The following is a 13,438-nucleotide window of genomic DNA, read 5'->3' as shown; positions in this document are numbered from 1 at the left end:
AGTTTATAGTGAGTTCATGGGAAAGAGAACTTCATTATCCACACCATCACCAAAATTAAAAATATTAATTATATAAAGCTCTTGTTTAGAAACAAAGCCAGATCTGTTTACTTACAAAAGCTATTGTTGCCGCTCATATATATTTAGTATTTTAAAATGTGCAGTAGTTCTGAATTATTTTATAAACACAGTGTGGTAATTTACCTCTTACAATGACCTGATTTACCATGGCTTTACTCCAGTTTTATGCTTTTGTTGCTTCGCTGATTTTAGTAGAGTACCATTGATGTAAAACTGGAGCAGTGTAATGCTGAATCAGGAATTTCAAGAGCTGAAAGAGAACTAATTTTAGATGATGCTTTTTGTACAACAGAAACAAACTAAAGCTGAGTGAAATTTATACAATTTGTTTAACTCTTCTTATTTTGTTTGAGGCGTATTGATTCTTGTAATACATCAGTCACTTTTAGCTCCTCCTTTGGTCAGAGGTGTTCCTTTAAAACATATTGTGGTTGTTACTCATTTCAGTGGTCAAAAAAGGTGGAAAATGTTGTTCTTTGAGATGTATTAAACTGCACAGAACAAAAGACATATGGAACAAAGACTGCAAACTGTGACCAATTGACATACATTGGAATAATGGGAATACAGAATATATCTAATCGTCAGCCATACAAACTCTCGCAAATGATTCTGTTCCTCCTAGGACTTCTTTTGCTGGGCACCTGGCAGGTATTCTTGTTGGATTGATGTACACACTGGGGCCTCTGAAGATGCTCATGAAAGCAACTGCAGGTATGTAGTGAACACTCTTGGCGTGACAAGAAGTTAACAGTCTAGCTTAATATTAAATTTAAGATTTGGGTTATTAGAAATACAATAAATGGAGCCAAGAACAGGATCAAATATTTTTCAAATGTTTGTACTTCCTAAGACAATAAATTATTAAAAAAAGATCGGGGTAAAATTAAAATGCTATTTAAAAACCTTAATTTTAAATTAAATGTAGTAAACCCAGAGAACTATCATGTTGTTATTATACTGAGTATGGTACATTTCTATCTTTTTATTACCTGTATATATTATATTGGAAGTACCCACATTTTAAAAATGAGCTTTTGGCATTATAGACAGTTGTCTAAAGAATTTTCAATATTGTTGATTTTGGTATTGTATTACTACAGGTTTACACAAGGTGCTAGTTAAATGGGGGGGAAATGCAAATACTGCATATCTGTATATTTAGAAATACAAACCATGGGCCCAGTCCTGCAACTCCTTATGTGAGTAGTCCCACTGACTTCACTCTTTCAATGAGGTAAAAATACAAGGGCCACATTACTGAACGTTTGCAGGGCTGGGCCCAATGACAAAGTGTGTTTTATATGTTCATTCAAAAATGTAAATAGTCAAAAGTAGTGCTTTGAATTTTCTATAGTAGCTGATGTTCTCAGCATAACAAAAGCTTTTCACAATAAATATTTGTATAAACTAGAAATATTAATAAATATGGATATGTAGCTTATTTACTTGATAAGGTTGATTAATTATTTTTATTCATGATACCTTGTTAAATGTGAATATAGCTAATGTATAATGAGACTATATTATCAGTTCAGAAATCTGTGCTCTTTCTACTTTTCACCAAAGCTGTTATATTAAATGATTTGTTTTAGCTCTATTTTTAAATACTAAAATAAATCCTTAACAAATAATCCAGTAGGTCACTAGCCTGAAGATTTATCCTTCTTGCTGTCAGTGCTTGAAGTGCGTGCAGGGTTTGGTGATGAAGCCTCTGTAAGTTCTAGATATATAGGACTTATAAGTGACAAAAGCAAGAGAGAGATTTCACAACCCACTTGGTTGATATGAGACAGTTTGCACCTTTTTTACAGGTGAATCTTTCACCCATCTGTAGCAGTACTGTCTGGTGGTAGAACCAGTGTCGTACAGTGGGTGGAGCAGGATTTGAAGAGAGCTCTTCGCTGCCGGAAGGATATCACTTGGGCACTGCTGTGCAGCTGGGATTTGGGGGCAGGGCCAAGAGATTGTTTCCTGGATCCTCAAGTCTTCTCTTCCTCCTCTTATGTAGCAGGGGACAGACAGAACAGGGGCTAGTCTAGCCGTAAGTTTTCTGTGGAGTGGCCTGAAACTGAACAGCTCCTTTCTCTACTCCAGAGGAGCTCCCCAGTGCACAATTTAGCTGCAAAAATTTCCCAACCATTAATTCTGCAGAATGTTTACTGGGCTGTTTGTGGGTATTTTCTTTTCTGCATGGTTCTTCCCTTTTTATTATATCAGACATCACTTTGAGACTCAGAGAAAAATATAAAGATTATAAACATTAAATACTTTGATTATTGCTGGGCAAAATTTTATAGAAAACCCGCTGTTCTAGAGCCTCATCACAAAAGACCAAGATTCTGTAGGTGGTATTACTGCAAAGTCAATTTTGAATTTTTGTAGAAGGATTATAAAATTATTTATGAATATTAAGTGTATCACATTTCTTCCTGGTAGGTGGCTTTTTCTGCTTTAATGATTCTGTAAGACAGAGAGACTACTACTCAGGTGAGCACTTTCACTCAATTGTCTAAAGACTTTGTTCACTTTTCCTTTCAACTTTGTATTTTTTTCTTTAAAATTATAAAAATAAAGATACAATTTTATGAATTGTAGAAGATTTGGTTATTTGGAAAATGAAATTTGGTTAAGTGGGGGAAAATTATGTATGTACATAAGAAAGTATTTTGGCCTCAAAATATACAAATAAAATAACTAGGTTTTTTTTTAAATAGCAACTTTGAACATTGTTCTTATTAAATTATATGAAATTCAAAGCATTCACGGTGGAAGACTATATGTTGGTGATACTGTACCACATTTTTCCTTCCTGTTTAGGTGACTGTATAGGTAGTTCAACAGCAGTTTCTCTACAAAGAGGCTGAAAATCTCAGTGGAGGAAATTGGTTAGAGTGCAGTCTTTTGTACCATGTCGCATTATGTAAATACCGGAAGCGTGAGGTGTATGTAGACATTGGTAGATGTGTTGAGACAAGTGCTGGTGATTTCTGCTTCACTTAGCCAATACCTCACAAGGTATGCATACTGTATATAGGCATAATATTAGTCATGGTGAAAACCTACAAAGGATGACAACCCTTAGTGTAATTATCTCAGTAACTCTCCCATTTCCTGAACCAGTGAGCAAAAGAAATGATCTGTGCAACCAGAGTTAGTATACTCCACCCACTGCATTCAGATTGAGTATGAATTTCAAATTGCCATTTTTTATTAAAAACAGTAATGGTTGTGGAATGACACTTAACACTGTCTCTATTTCTTTCTGTCATGCTATTTTCTTCACTGCTACTAGATGTTTTTCTCTTGTTACGTAGTAGTAATAGCAGCAGCAATAACAACACAGCCCTTAAATTCTCTGTTCTCCTCTCTGGGGTGGGCCCCTATTGGAAAAAGCAAAAGCAAAGTCAGATCAGCAACATTAGCAGTGGCATTAACACTTACTGCTAGTCTTGTCATGCAATCATTTTGTGATGCCAATGGACAAGGAACATTGTTTTAATGCTACTGTACAGCAGATCAGGCAACTAACTAGGGAAACAATTTTTAGCAGCTGAGATAGTTTTGAGATGTTTCTTTTCTAAAACATTTCTTCTATGCATTTATTGAAGGGCCCAAAGAAAGTTTCTCAAGGGAACTGCTGGGGATGTCATTTACTATGCTACTAATATCTGGATCATCAGGAAATTTTTCATTCATGCCTTTCCTATCTTTGGACACTTAACAGCTTAATTACTACCTTCTTCCTTCCTCCTAAGGCTCTTTTAATTCTCCAGCCAATGCATGACCCAGAACCCCTACACATTATTTCTGCTTCACATGACCCTCCTCAACAAAGATCAGAGGGGTAGCCGTGTTAGTCTGGATCTGTAAAAGCGGCAGAGTCCTGTGGCACCTTATAGACTAACAGACGTATTGGAGCATAAGCTTTCGTGGGTGAATACCCACTTCGTCGGATGCATGTAGTGGAAATTTCCAGAGGCAGGTATAAATACGCAAGCAAGAATTAGGCTAGGGATAACGAGGTTAGTTCATTCAGGGAGGATGAGGCCCTCTTCTAGCCGTTGAGGTGTGAACACCAACGGAGGAGAAACTGCTTTTGTAGTTGGCGAGCCATTCAGGATTAAACAAAGACATAATTCCATGTCCTGGATTCCATTAATATTTTTTCTGAGTATTTTCCACCTAATAAGAGCTCTGACTGGGTATTTTCCATATCAAAATATCTGTTTGTTTGGTAATCCCTGGCACTTGCGGCAATTAAAGATCCCATAAAATTTTTTTGCAAGAGTGGGTCTAGTTTCCTGTTCAAATTTTTCCTGCTGAATGGTGATGGGAGCCATTTAAAGACACATTTTTTTCTGTGCTTTCAGTTAAGAGAACACCATGAATTTAAAAACCCTTGCATATGAAATTTTTTTACCTATGGTTGTTTAGAAGTAACAACTAAGATTTTCTCAAAGGATCTCCACAGTGACACCTTACAAGTTAAGAACAGTTCATGGCACAAAGCCTCAAATTTATTAAATAACAAGAATATTTTAAAAAATGGAGGGATATGCAGCAAAGGGTACTATAGCCACTCAGCATGAGCCACCCCTTTTCATGATTTGGCAGATCCCAAAGTAAAAATGGCTAACCAGGTAGAGATACTCTGTCCCACACGAGTCTGGACATTTAGCTTGTACCAAGCCATGCTCCATCCCTGTAGAGAGGATTAGGGCCAACACAGGACAGACTCCAGGCAGCTTTTGCTTACGAGTATCAGTCCCACCTACATAAGAACCACAATTCTGGGGGTTACGTACATCTTCTCTTTCTTGCCGTCCTGGCTCAAAGAGCAGAACAAATGTACTTCCTGCAAAGAATACATCCACCACCAAAATTGCAACATAAAGTAGTAGAACACATGGAAACGTTAACACAATTCTGTATCAATCAATATAATAACTTACATTTGGCAAATATGTACCAATACAGTCTCCCAAGGATAGCGACCAACTGCTTTTCTTAAGCTCTGTTTCCCTCCTCCCCCAGCATATAGGTGGGTGAGAGGGCAGACCTTGCTGTAGAAGAAGGAGCACCTGAATGGTCCTTTGATTCCTCCCCCAGCTCACAACTAAGGAGGAGGGTGCAGAACATTACGCTTCTGCATCTCCCCCTTTAGGCTGAGCTGGCCAATAAGAGGGGCTCCTTATCACCAAAGGTACAATCTTTGGTGCAGCCCTACATCAAGCAGGGCTGTGATTGATTGGGAGAGGCAAGGAGCCCATGGAGAGTCTGTGTGGAGGGTGGCAGGCTGAAGGAGTATGCATTAGCTACATTTTCGTGAGTGACTGCCAAGCTACTTGTAGTTGTAAACAGTATTTAATTTGTTTAGGATAAGTACTTGAATGTTGGGTTATTTAGAAATGTAGTTCATGAAAATATGAACGGTAGAATTAGAACAGTAGGAACCCCACATAACTTGGATGTTGTTTTGAGGCCCTTTCTCATTATGAAATACAATTTGAGGGCTTTTTGTGAAGGTAATGAATCAAATGCAGTACCTTGAGCATATAAGACTCTGACTATGGAACAGACGTAAAACATGACTCGTTCTTTTTTTATGGCCAGGAACATATTTACATTTTTTAGTGCCAGAATTATTTTTATAATGTTCAAATGTGCAATGTTGAAGCCTACAGTTCAGTAAGCAGTTACTGAGCTAAGTTTAGATTGGATATTAGGAAAAACTTTTTCACTATGAGGGTGGTGAAACACTGGAATGCGTTACTTAGGGAGGTGGTAGAATCTCCTTCCTTAGAGGTTTTTAAGGTCAGGCTTGACAAAGCCCTGGCTGGGATGATTTAACTGGGAATTGGTCCTGCTTCGAGCAGGGGGTTGGACTAGATGACCTTCTGGGGTCCCTTCCAACCCTCATATTCTATGATTCTATGATAAGTGCAACATAAAATTACATCCAGAAGATAAACTTACATTTACAGGAGAGAAAATCTTCATTCAATGAACATAATGTGAATGGGGAGAAATATGTAAGGATTGCATCAAAAGTATGTACAAATCAATAGTCAGGGTCATGCAGTCGGCTTAATTGGTATGTAAAAATATGGTTTTAAATAGAACCACCATGACAAGCTTTTGCGTTACATGGCTCTTCTTGAGATCTGAGTAGCTCAAAAGCTTGTCTTTCACCAACAGAAGTTGGTCCAATGGAAGCTATTACCTCACCCACCTTGTCTCTTACCTAACATATGTCAAGAAATCCACATGGACCGCAATATGAGGGCTAACTTTTTGCTGATGTTTTAAGTTAATTAATATGACTGTTAGTTGTATTAAGTCCGAAGATAAAGAGAAATGGTATGCTCAGCTTGATTCATGCATAAATATTCTAAATCTTATTTTTCAAATTGAGAAGAAATCCAGTTTATTTTTGAATGGATGGGAGGAACTGAGGTGACGGGTTCTCTCCCCCCCCCCCCAGGGTTCCGCCTAGAATTGGGGTACCGCTGAGCCCGCCTGCCCACCAGCCTGGGCTCCCTTGACACTGTACTGCTGAGGCAAGCTTGCCAAGCACTTTCTCAGGCTTCAGACTGCACTTCACCACCACACTTACAGGTAGGGACACACCCTGCTGAGCTGCACACACAGATTCTGAGATCAGCTTTGCATGGGAAGGCTAAGCTAAGGAACTGCTCGGTTACTCAAGTGCACATCCCCTCTAGAGGGTAAACCCAAAATTATACCGTCTTGTGCTGCACAGAGAACTGTACAGTGTAAGCTCATGAAATTTGCCCCCTCCCTCAATGTAGAGATGAACATACACAGCTTTCTGCTCCAGGTTACGATTTCCACAAGCTGGTTTTGGACAAAACAAAACAAGTTTATTAACTACAAAAGATAGATTTTAAGTGATTATAAAGGATAGCAACGAGATCAAAGCAGATTAATTAGCAAATAAAACAAAACACAGTCTAAGCTTAATATACTAAAGAAATTGGACATAAGTAGCAGATTCTCACTCTAAATGTTGTTTTTAGGCAGTTTGCAGAGATTCTTGAGGTCAAGCTACATTTGCTTGTAGCTTAAAACTCTAGGTATTCCTTTCATAGGCTAAAAAACTCTCTAGCCTGGGTACAGCCTTTCTCCCCCAGTTCAGTCTTTGTTTCTAAGATGTTTACCACAGTCATCTTGGGCAGGGAGAGTAAGTGAAGAAAGAACCACAATAATGTCACTCCCCTGCCTTAAATAGCTTTAGCATAAGGCGGGAACCATTTGTCTCCCAGTTTGATTCCCATGCCCGGTTAGTGGAAAAACACTAGTGTTATGATGGAGTCCATTACCAGGTGACTTGGTCACATGCGTCTGTAGTGCCATAGCAGCCATGAGACAGAGGCTGTTTGTAAGGGCCTCAGGAAAGATTCCCAGGAAGGCTTCCCAGTGGGAGATTATTCAAAGTCCTATTGTTTTCCTTAATGGCCCTTCCCAGCCAGCCATATAGACTGATTGCATTCTGTCTCGTGGGCATTGCCCAGGTGTAAACACATTTGTGATAGAAGCATAGATGATATTCATAACTTGAGATACAAAAATGGCACAGGCATACAAATAGAATAATCATATTTAGTAAATCATAACCTTTTCAGTGATATGTCACATGACCTATCTTGTATCAAATGTATCATAGTTATGCCATAATCATATCATGACAATATCTTTATGAAGAATATGGGAGCATAGTGTCACACTGGATTTTAATGCTTCTGAGCTAACTTGTAGTCTTTGAAATCATATATATGGTAGATTAGAATAGTCCAGAGAATGTCAACCAATACTTGGTATTTTTGAGAGGCAAGGTGGGGAAGATTTTAAGGTGTTTTTTTTTCCCCCCTGACAGTTCACTGCTTCTTCGAGTACTTGCACATGTCCATTCAATCCTAGATATGTGCGTGCAGGGTAGCTGGAGATTTTTCCCTCAGTGGTATCCATTGGGCCGGGTCTGATGCCTTCTGGAGTCGCGGGCATATGCGCCTGTGTAAGGGGCGCCACTGGCCTTGAACCCTCTCAGTTCCTTCTTACCGCTCGTGATGGTTGCTGGAACAATCCTTGTTGCAGCAAGGCTTCTTTCCCAGTGGTTTGGACTCTTTGTGCATGGTTTGTGTAGTTATTGTAGTTAGTGTAAATACTTCTTAGTGTTAATATGTATAGTAGTGTGAATAGTTGGTCCGCATCATCAAGGGATTCTTTGCCCGAGGGTCTGGGCATGGCCTGGTCCCAGGGCTTCAAGCCATGTGCCTCTTGCAGCAAGCCTATACTGGTGAGTGACCTGCACTCTAGCTGTTTAAAGTGTCTGGGGGAAACTCATGTAAAATAAGTGCCAGATCGGCAGGGACTTCAGACTTCATACTAAAAAGGACAGGGACCTTTGGCTGAAGGCCATTCTCATGGAGGCTGCCCTCAGAACAGTCTTGGAGCTGAGCCCCTCTGAATCAGCACCAAGCACTTCAACATCCGTGTGGAGCACCCCTCTCGTACCGTTTATCATTTCCGGTGCAGAGGAATAAACGTAAGAAACATAAACGGTGCACCTGGAGATGATGCTCTCTGGTGCAGAACAGAGCCAAGTGGGGAGAGCTTAATATAGTGAGACCCGTGCTGGGCCACTCTTCCTCTCCCGAACCAGCGATAGTACCGTCAACTCCGCCTGTTGTTCTTTGAGACATTTTGCGTATGTCCATTCCATGACCACCCTCCTACCTCTCTGTCAGAGTTACTGGCAAGAGGAAACTGAGAGGGTGCGGGGCCTTTATAATGCACCTTTACACTGGTTTATATGTGTGCCACTCCAGAGGGCACTAGAGTCGGCTCAGCGGATACCACTGAGGGAAAACAGTGCACTCCGTGCGCACACACCAAGCATGGAATGCACGTGAGCAATACATCTTGAAGAAGAACAGTTACAGAAAGTTAAAAGAAAAGGAGGATTTGTGGCACCTTAGAGACTAACAAATTCATTTGAGCATAAGCTTTCGTGAGCTATAGCTCACTTCATCGGATGCATTCAGTGGAAAATACAGTGGGGAGATTTATATACACAGAGAACATGAAACAATGGGTGTTACCGTACACACTGTAAGGAGAGTGATCAGGTAAGGTGAGCTGATGTGAGCAGGAGAGTGGGGCGGGGACCTTTTGTAGTGATGATCAAGGTGGGCCATTTCCAGCAGTTGACAAGAATGTCTGAGGAACAGCGGGGGGGCGGAGGGGGGAGAAGGGAATAAACATGGGGAAATAGTTTTACTTTGTGTAATGACCCATCCACTCCCAGTCTGTATTCAAGCCTAAGTTAATTGTATCCAGTTTGCAAATTAATTCCAATTCAGCAATCTCTCGTTGGAGTCTGAAGTTTCTTTTTTTGTTGAATTGTCACTTTTAGGTCTGTAATCGAGTCACTGGGGAGATTGAAGTGTTCTCCGACTGGTTTTTGAATGTTATAATTCTTGACGTCTGATTTGTGTCCATTTATTCTTTTACGTAGAGACTGTCCAGTTTGGCCAATGTACATGGCAGAGGGGCATTGCTAGCACATGATGGCATCTATCACATTAGTAGATGTGCAGGTGAACGAGCCTCTGATAGTGTGGCTGATGTGATTAGGCCCTATGATGGTGTCCCCTGAATAGATATGTGGACAGAGTTGGCAATGGGCTTTGTTGCAAGGATAAGTTCCTGGGTTAGTGTTTTTGTTGTGTGGTGTGTGTGGTTGCTGGTGAGTATTTGCTTCAGGTTGGGGGGCTGTCTGTAAGCAAGGACTGGCCTGTCTCCCAAGATGTGTGAGAGTGATGTGTCGTCCTTCAGGATAGGTTGTAGATCCTTGATGATGTGTTGGAGAGCTTTTAGTTGGGGGCTGAAGGTGATGGCTAGTGGCCTTCTTTTATTTTCTTTGTTGGGCCTGTCCTGTAGTAGGTAACTTCTGGGTACTCTTCTGGCTCTGTCAATCTGTTTCTTCACTTCAGCACGTGGGTATTGTAGTTGTAAGAAAAGTTAGTAACCATTTTTGTTTTGCATCTTCATACATTCACTTACTGTAACTCAAACGTTTTTCATATTGGGGAGCGTCAAGGTGAATGGCAGGCTTGTGGATTTCTGGGGTACACCAAAATTATAAATCTGTTTTGGAAGGGAGAAATACTCTCTTGCCTGTCTCCTCACCCTCTAAAATCCTTTCCTCTTTTTCTGCTTCCATACGGTCAGTTGGGCAATGAACTGTGGATCTTTATATCTTGAACTAGGTTCTAAGTACTCAAGTGAGGATTGGTGATTGATGGTAAGAACAGACCACAAGTGGTGGTTGCGATGTTAAAGAAGATCTAACAGTGGGGGGTTTCCTGGATCTGGCAGTGGGTATCGTGCTAATTTTCACTCATACTCTGTAGAAGTAGCACAATGCTATCAGGAGGCTTGTACAGGAGCAGTTAGATATTAAATTCTGGATTGTTGTGCAAATTGTAGGGTTTTCTGGCAGGAGTACCTTGAGCCAGGGATTTTTTAGGTCTCAAAGACAATTCTGAAAAGTGCTGATGGTTGCAGACAAAGTGGGTTGGGGACTGTGGAGAGAAGTGAAATGAAGTACAGGTCAAAAGATGCATGAAAGGTAACTGAAAATTCAGTTTAGTTCTCCTTTTTTAACTCTGTCACATTAATATAGTCTCCAGTTCTTGGCATTTAAATTTTAAAAGGAGCTCATCAAAACTCAGCCTTTTAATTTTAGAGTACAAGTCTTTTATTAAAATGGAGCATTTTATTACACTTATAGACCATGAAATAATTTTTAAAAAATCAAATACATTTTTCTTTAAAATATTATCAGAGGCCTTGGATGCCACCGTAGTCTATCATTTATAACATACAAAACTGGCTAATAGTTTGTTTTACTGCATATATGCTTGTAGCAGATTCTTTATTAATCACGTATTTTTCCCCTAAAACTTTTCTAATTCAAAAGGAAAACCTGCTTGAGGCAATGATAGACAGTAAAATCAAATATTTTATGCAATGCCAGCATTTTATTTATTTATTTAGCTTTTTTTTCCTCTCTCATTCTATAGGGTATTCTAGACACCCAAGTTATCCATACAACATACCAGGAAACTATGACATGTACACTGGTGGGCTTACTGAAGAGGAACAGTTTGAAAGGGCATTGAGAAACAGTCTTCATGACAGAGGTAGGAATTTTATAGCTATTGTTTATCTTGACAGCAAGTGAATCATTCAGAGTTCATAATTTTCAAAGTATAGGAAGTAGACAGTCCTTCAAGCAAAACCAAGAAAAGTTGCCTGAATGAATTTTCACAATATGGAGTGTGATGCTGTACTGGATTAAGTTCCCCATTCTGTAAATATGGTTTATATTAATTATTAGTAAAAGCAACAAGGAGTCTTTGTGGCATCTTAGACGAATACATTTATTTGAGCATAAGTTTTCATGTGCTATAACCCACTTCATCAGATGCATGGAGTGGAAAATACAGTAGGCAGGTATAAATATATAGCACATGAAAAGGTGGGAGTTGCCTTACCAAGTGGGGGGTCAGTGCTAATGAGGCCAATTCAGTCATGGTGGATATGGCCCGTTCCCAACAGCTGACAAGAAGGTGTGAGTATCAACAGAGGGAAAATTATTTTTTGTAGTGACCCATCCACTCCCAGTCTTTATTCAGGCCTAATTTGATGGTGGTCAAGTTTGCAAATTAATTTCAGTTCTGCAGTTTCTCGTTAAAGTCTGTTTTTGAAGTTTTTTTGTTGAAGAATCGCCACTTTTAAGTCTGTTATTGAGTGTCCAAGGAGATTGAAGTGCTCTCCTACTGGTTTTTGAATGTTACAATTCTTGATGTCTGATTTGTGTCCATTTATTCTTTTGCATAGAGACTGTCCAGTTTGGCCAATGTACATGGCAGAGGGGCATTGCTGCCACATGGTGGCATATATCACATTGCTAGATGTGCAAGTGAACAAGCCCCTGATAGTGTGGCTGATGTGGTTAGGTCCTGTGATGGTATATCTTGAATAGATATGCAGACAGAGTTGGCAACGGGGTTTGTTACAGGGATTGGTTCCTGGGTTAGCGTTTCTGTTGTGTGGTGTGTAGTTGCTGGTATATATTTGTTTCAGGTTGGGGGGCTCTCTGTAAGCGAGGAGTGGCCTGTCTCCCAAGGTCTGTGAGAGTGAGGGATCATCCTTCAGGGTAGGTTGTAGATCCTTGATGATATGCTGGAGAGGTTTTAGTTGGAAACGGTAGGTGATGGCTAGTGGCATTCCGTTACTTTGTTGGGCCTGTCCTGTAGTAGGTGACTGCTGGGTACCCTTCTGGCTTTGTCAGTCAGTTTCTTCACTTCCCCAGGTGGGTAGTGTAGTTTTAAGAACTCTTGATAGAGATCTTGTAGGTGTTTGTCTCTGTCTGAGGGATTTGAGCAAATGCGGTCGTATCTTAGGGCTTGGCTGTAGACAATGGATCGTGTGATGTGGTCTGGATGAAAGCTGGAGGCATGTAGGTAAGTATAGCGGTCAGTAGGTTTCCAGTATAGAGTGGTGGTGGTGGTTGTGACCATCACTTATTTGCACTGTAGTGTCTAGGAAGTGGATCCCTTTTGTGGACTGGTCCAGGCTGAGGTTGAAGGTGCGGTGGAAATTGTTGAAATCATGGTGGAATTCCTCAAGGGCCTCCTCCATAGGTCCAAATGATGAAGATGTCATCAACGTAGCGCAAGTAGAGTAGGAGCACTAGGGGATGAGAGCTGAGGAAGCGTTCTGAGTCCGCCATAAAAATGTTGGCATACTGTGGGGCCGTGCGGGTACCCATAGCAGTGCCACTGACTTGAAGGTATAAATCGTCCACAAATCTGAAATAGTTGTAGGTGAGGACAAAGTCACAATGCTCAGCCAGCAGGTTTGCCGTGACATTATTGGGGATACTGTTCTTGATGGCTTGTAGTCTATCTTTGTGTGGAATGTTCGTGTAGAGAACTTGTCATAAATATAAAGGGAAGGATAAACCCCTTTAAAATCCCTCCTGGCCAGAGGAAAACTCCTCTCACCTGTAAAGGGTTAAGAAGCTAAAGGTAACCTCGCTGGCACCTGACCAAAATGACCAATGAGGAGACAAGATACTTTCAAAAGCTGGGAGGAGGGAGAGAAACAAAGGGTCTGTGTGTCTGTCTTTATGCTGCCTTTGCCGGGGATAGACCAGGAATGGAGTCTTAGAACTTTTAGTAAGTAATCTAGCTAGGTACGTGTTAGATTATGATTTCTTTAAATGGCTGAGAAAAGAATTGTGCTGAATAGAATAACTATT

General features: G+C 40.4%; 1 protein-coding gene across 4 annotated transcripts in view; it reads left to right on the top strand.

The window, feature by feature from the left end:
* RHBDD1 (rhomboid domain containing 1) overlaps window positions 1–13,438 on the top strand; it is a 94,342-nt gene that overhangs the window by 35,446 nt on the left and 45,458 nt on the right. For 3 of the 4 annotated variants that reach the window (XM_048864366.2, XM_048864365.2, XM_048864367.2), the window contains exons 4-6: window positions 707–795; window positions 2,521–2,571; window positions 11,193–11,312. In XM_048864366.2, the coding sequence (XP_048720323.1) occupies window positions 707–795; window positions 2,521–2,571; window positions 11,193–11,312 (260 nt within the window). The remainder of the gene's footprint in view (window positions 1–706; window positions 796–2,520; window positions 2,572–11,192; window positions 11,313–13,438) is intronic. The other variant, XM_075132220.1, reaches the window with a different exon arrangement.

Source organism: Caretta caretta, chromosome 9, assembly GCF_965140235.1.
Source record: "Caretta caretta isolate rCarCar2 chromosome 9, rCarCar1.hap1, whole genome shotgun sequence".
Taxonomy (NCBI): domain Eukaryota; kingdom Metazoa; phylum Chordata; order Testudines; family Cheloniidae; genus Caretta; species Caretta caretta.
Note: the sequence above shows the minus strand (reverse complement) of the source record. Positions and strands in the feature narration are given on the sequence as shown.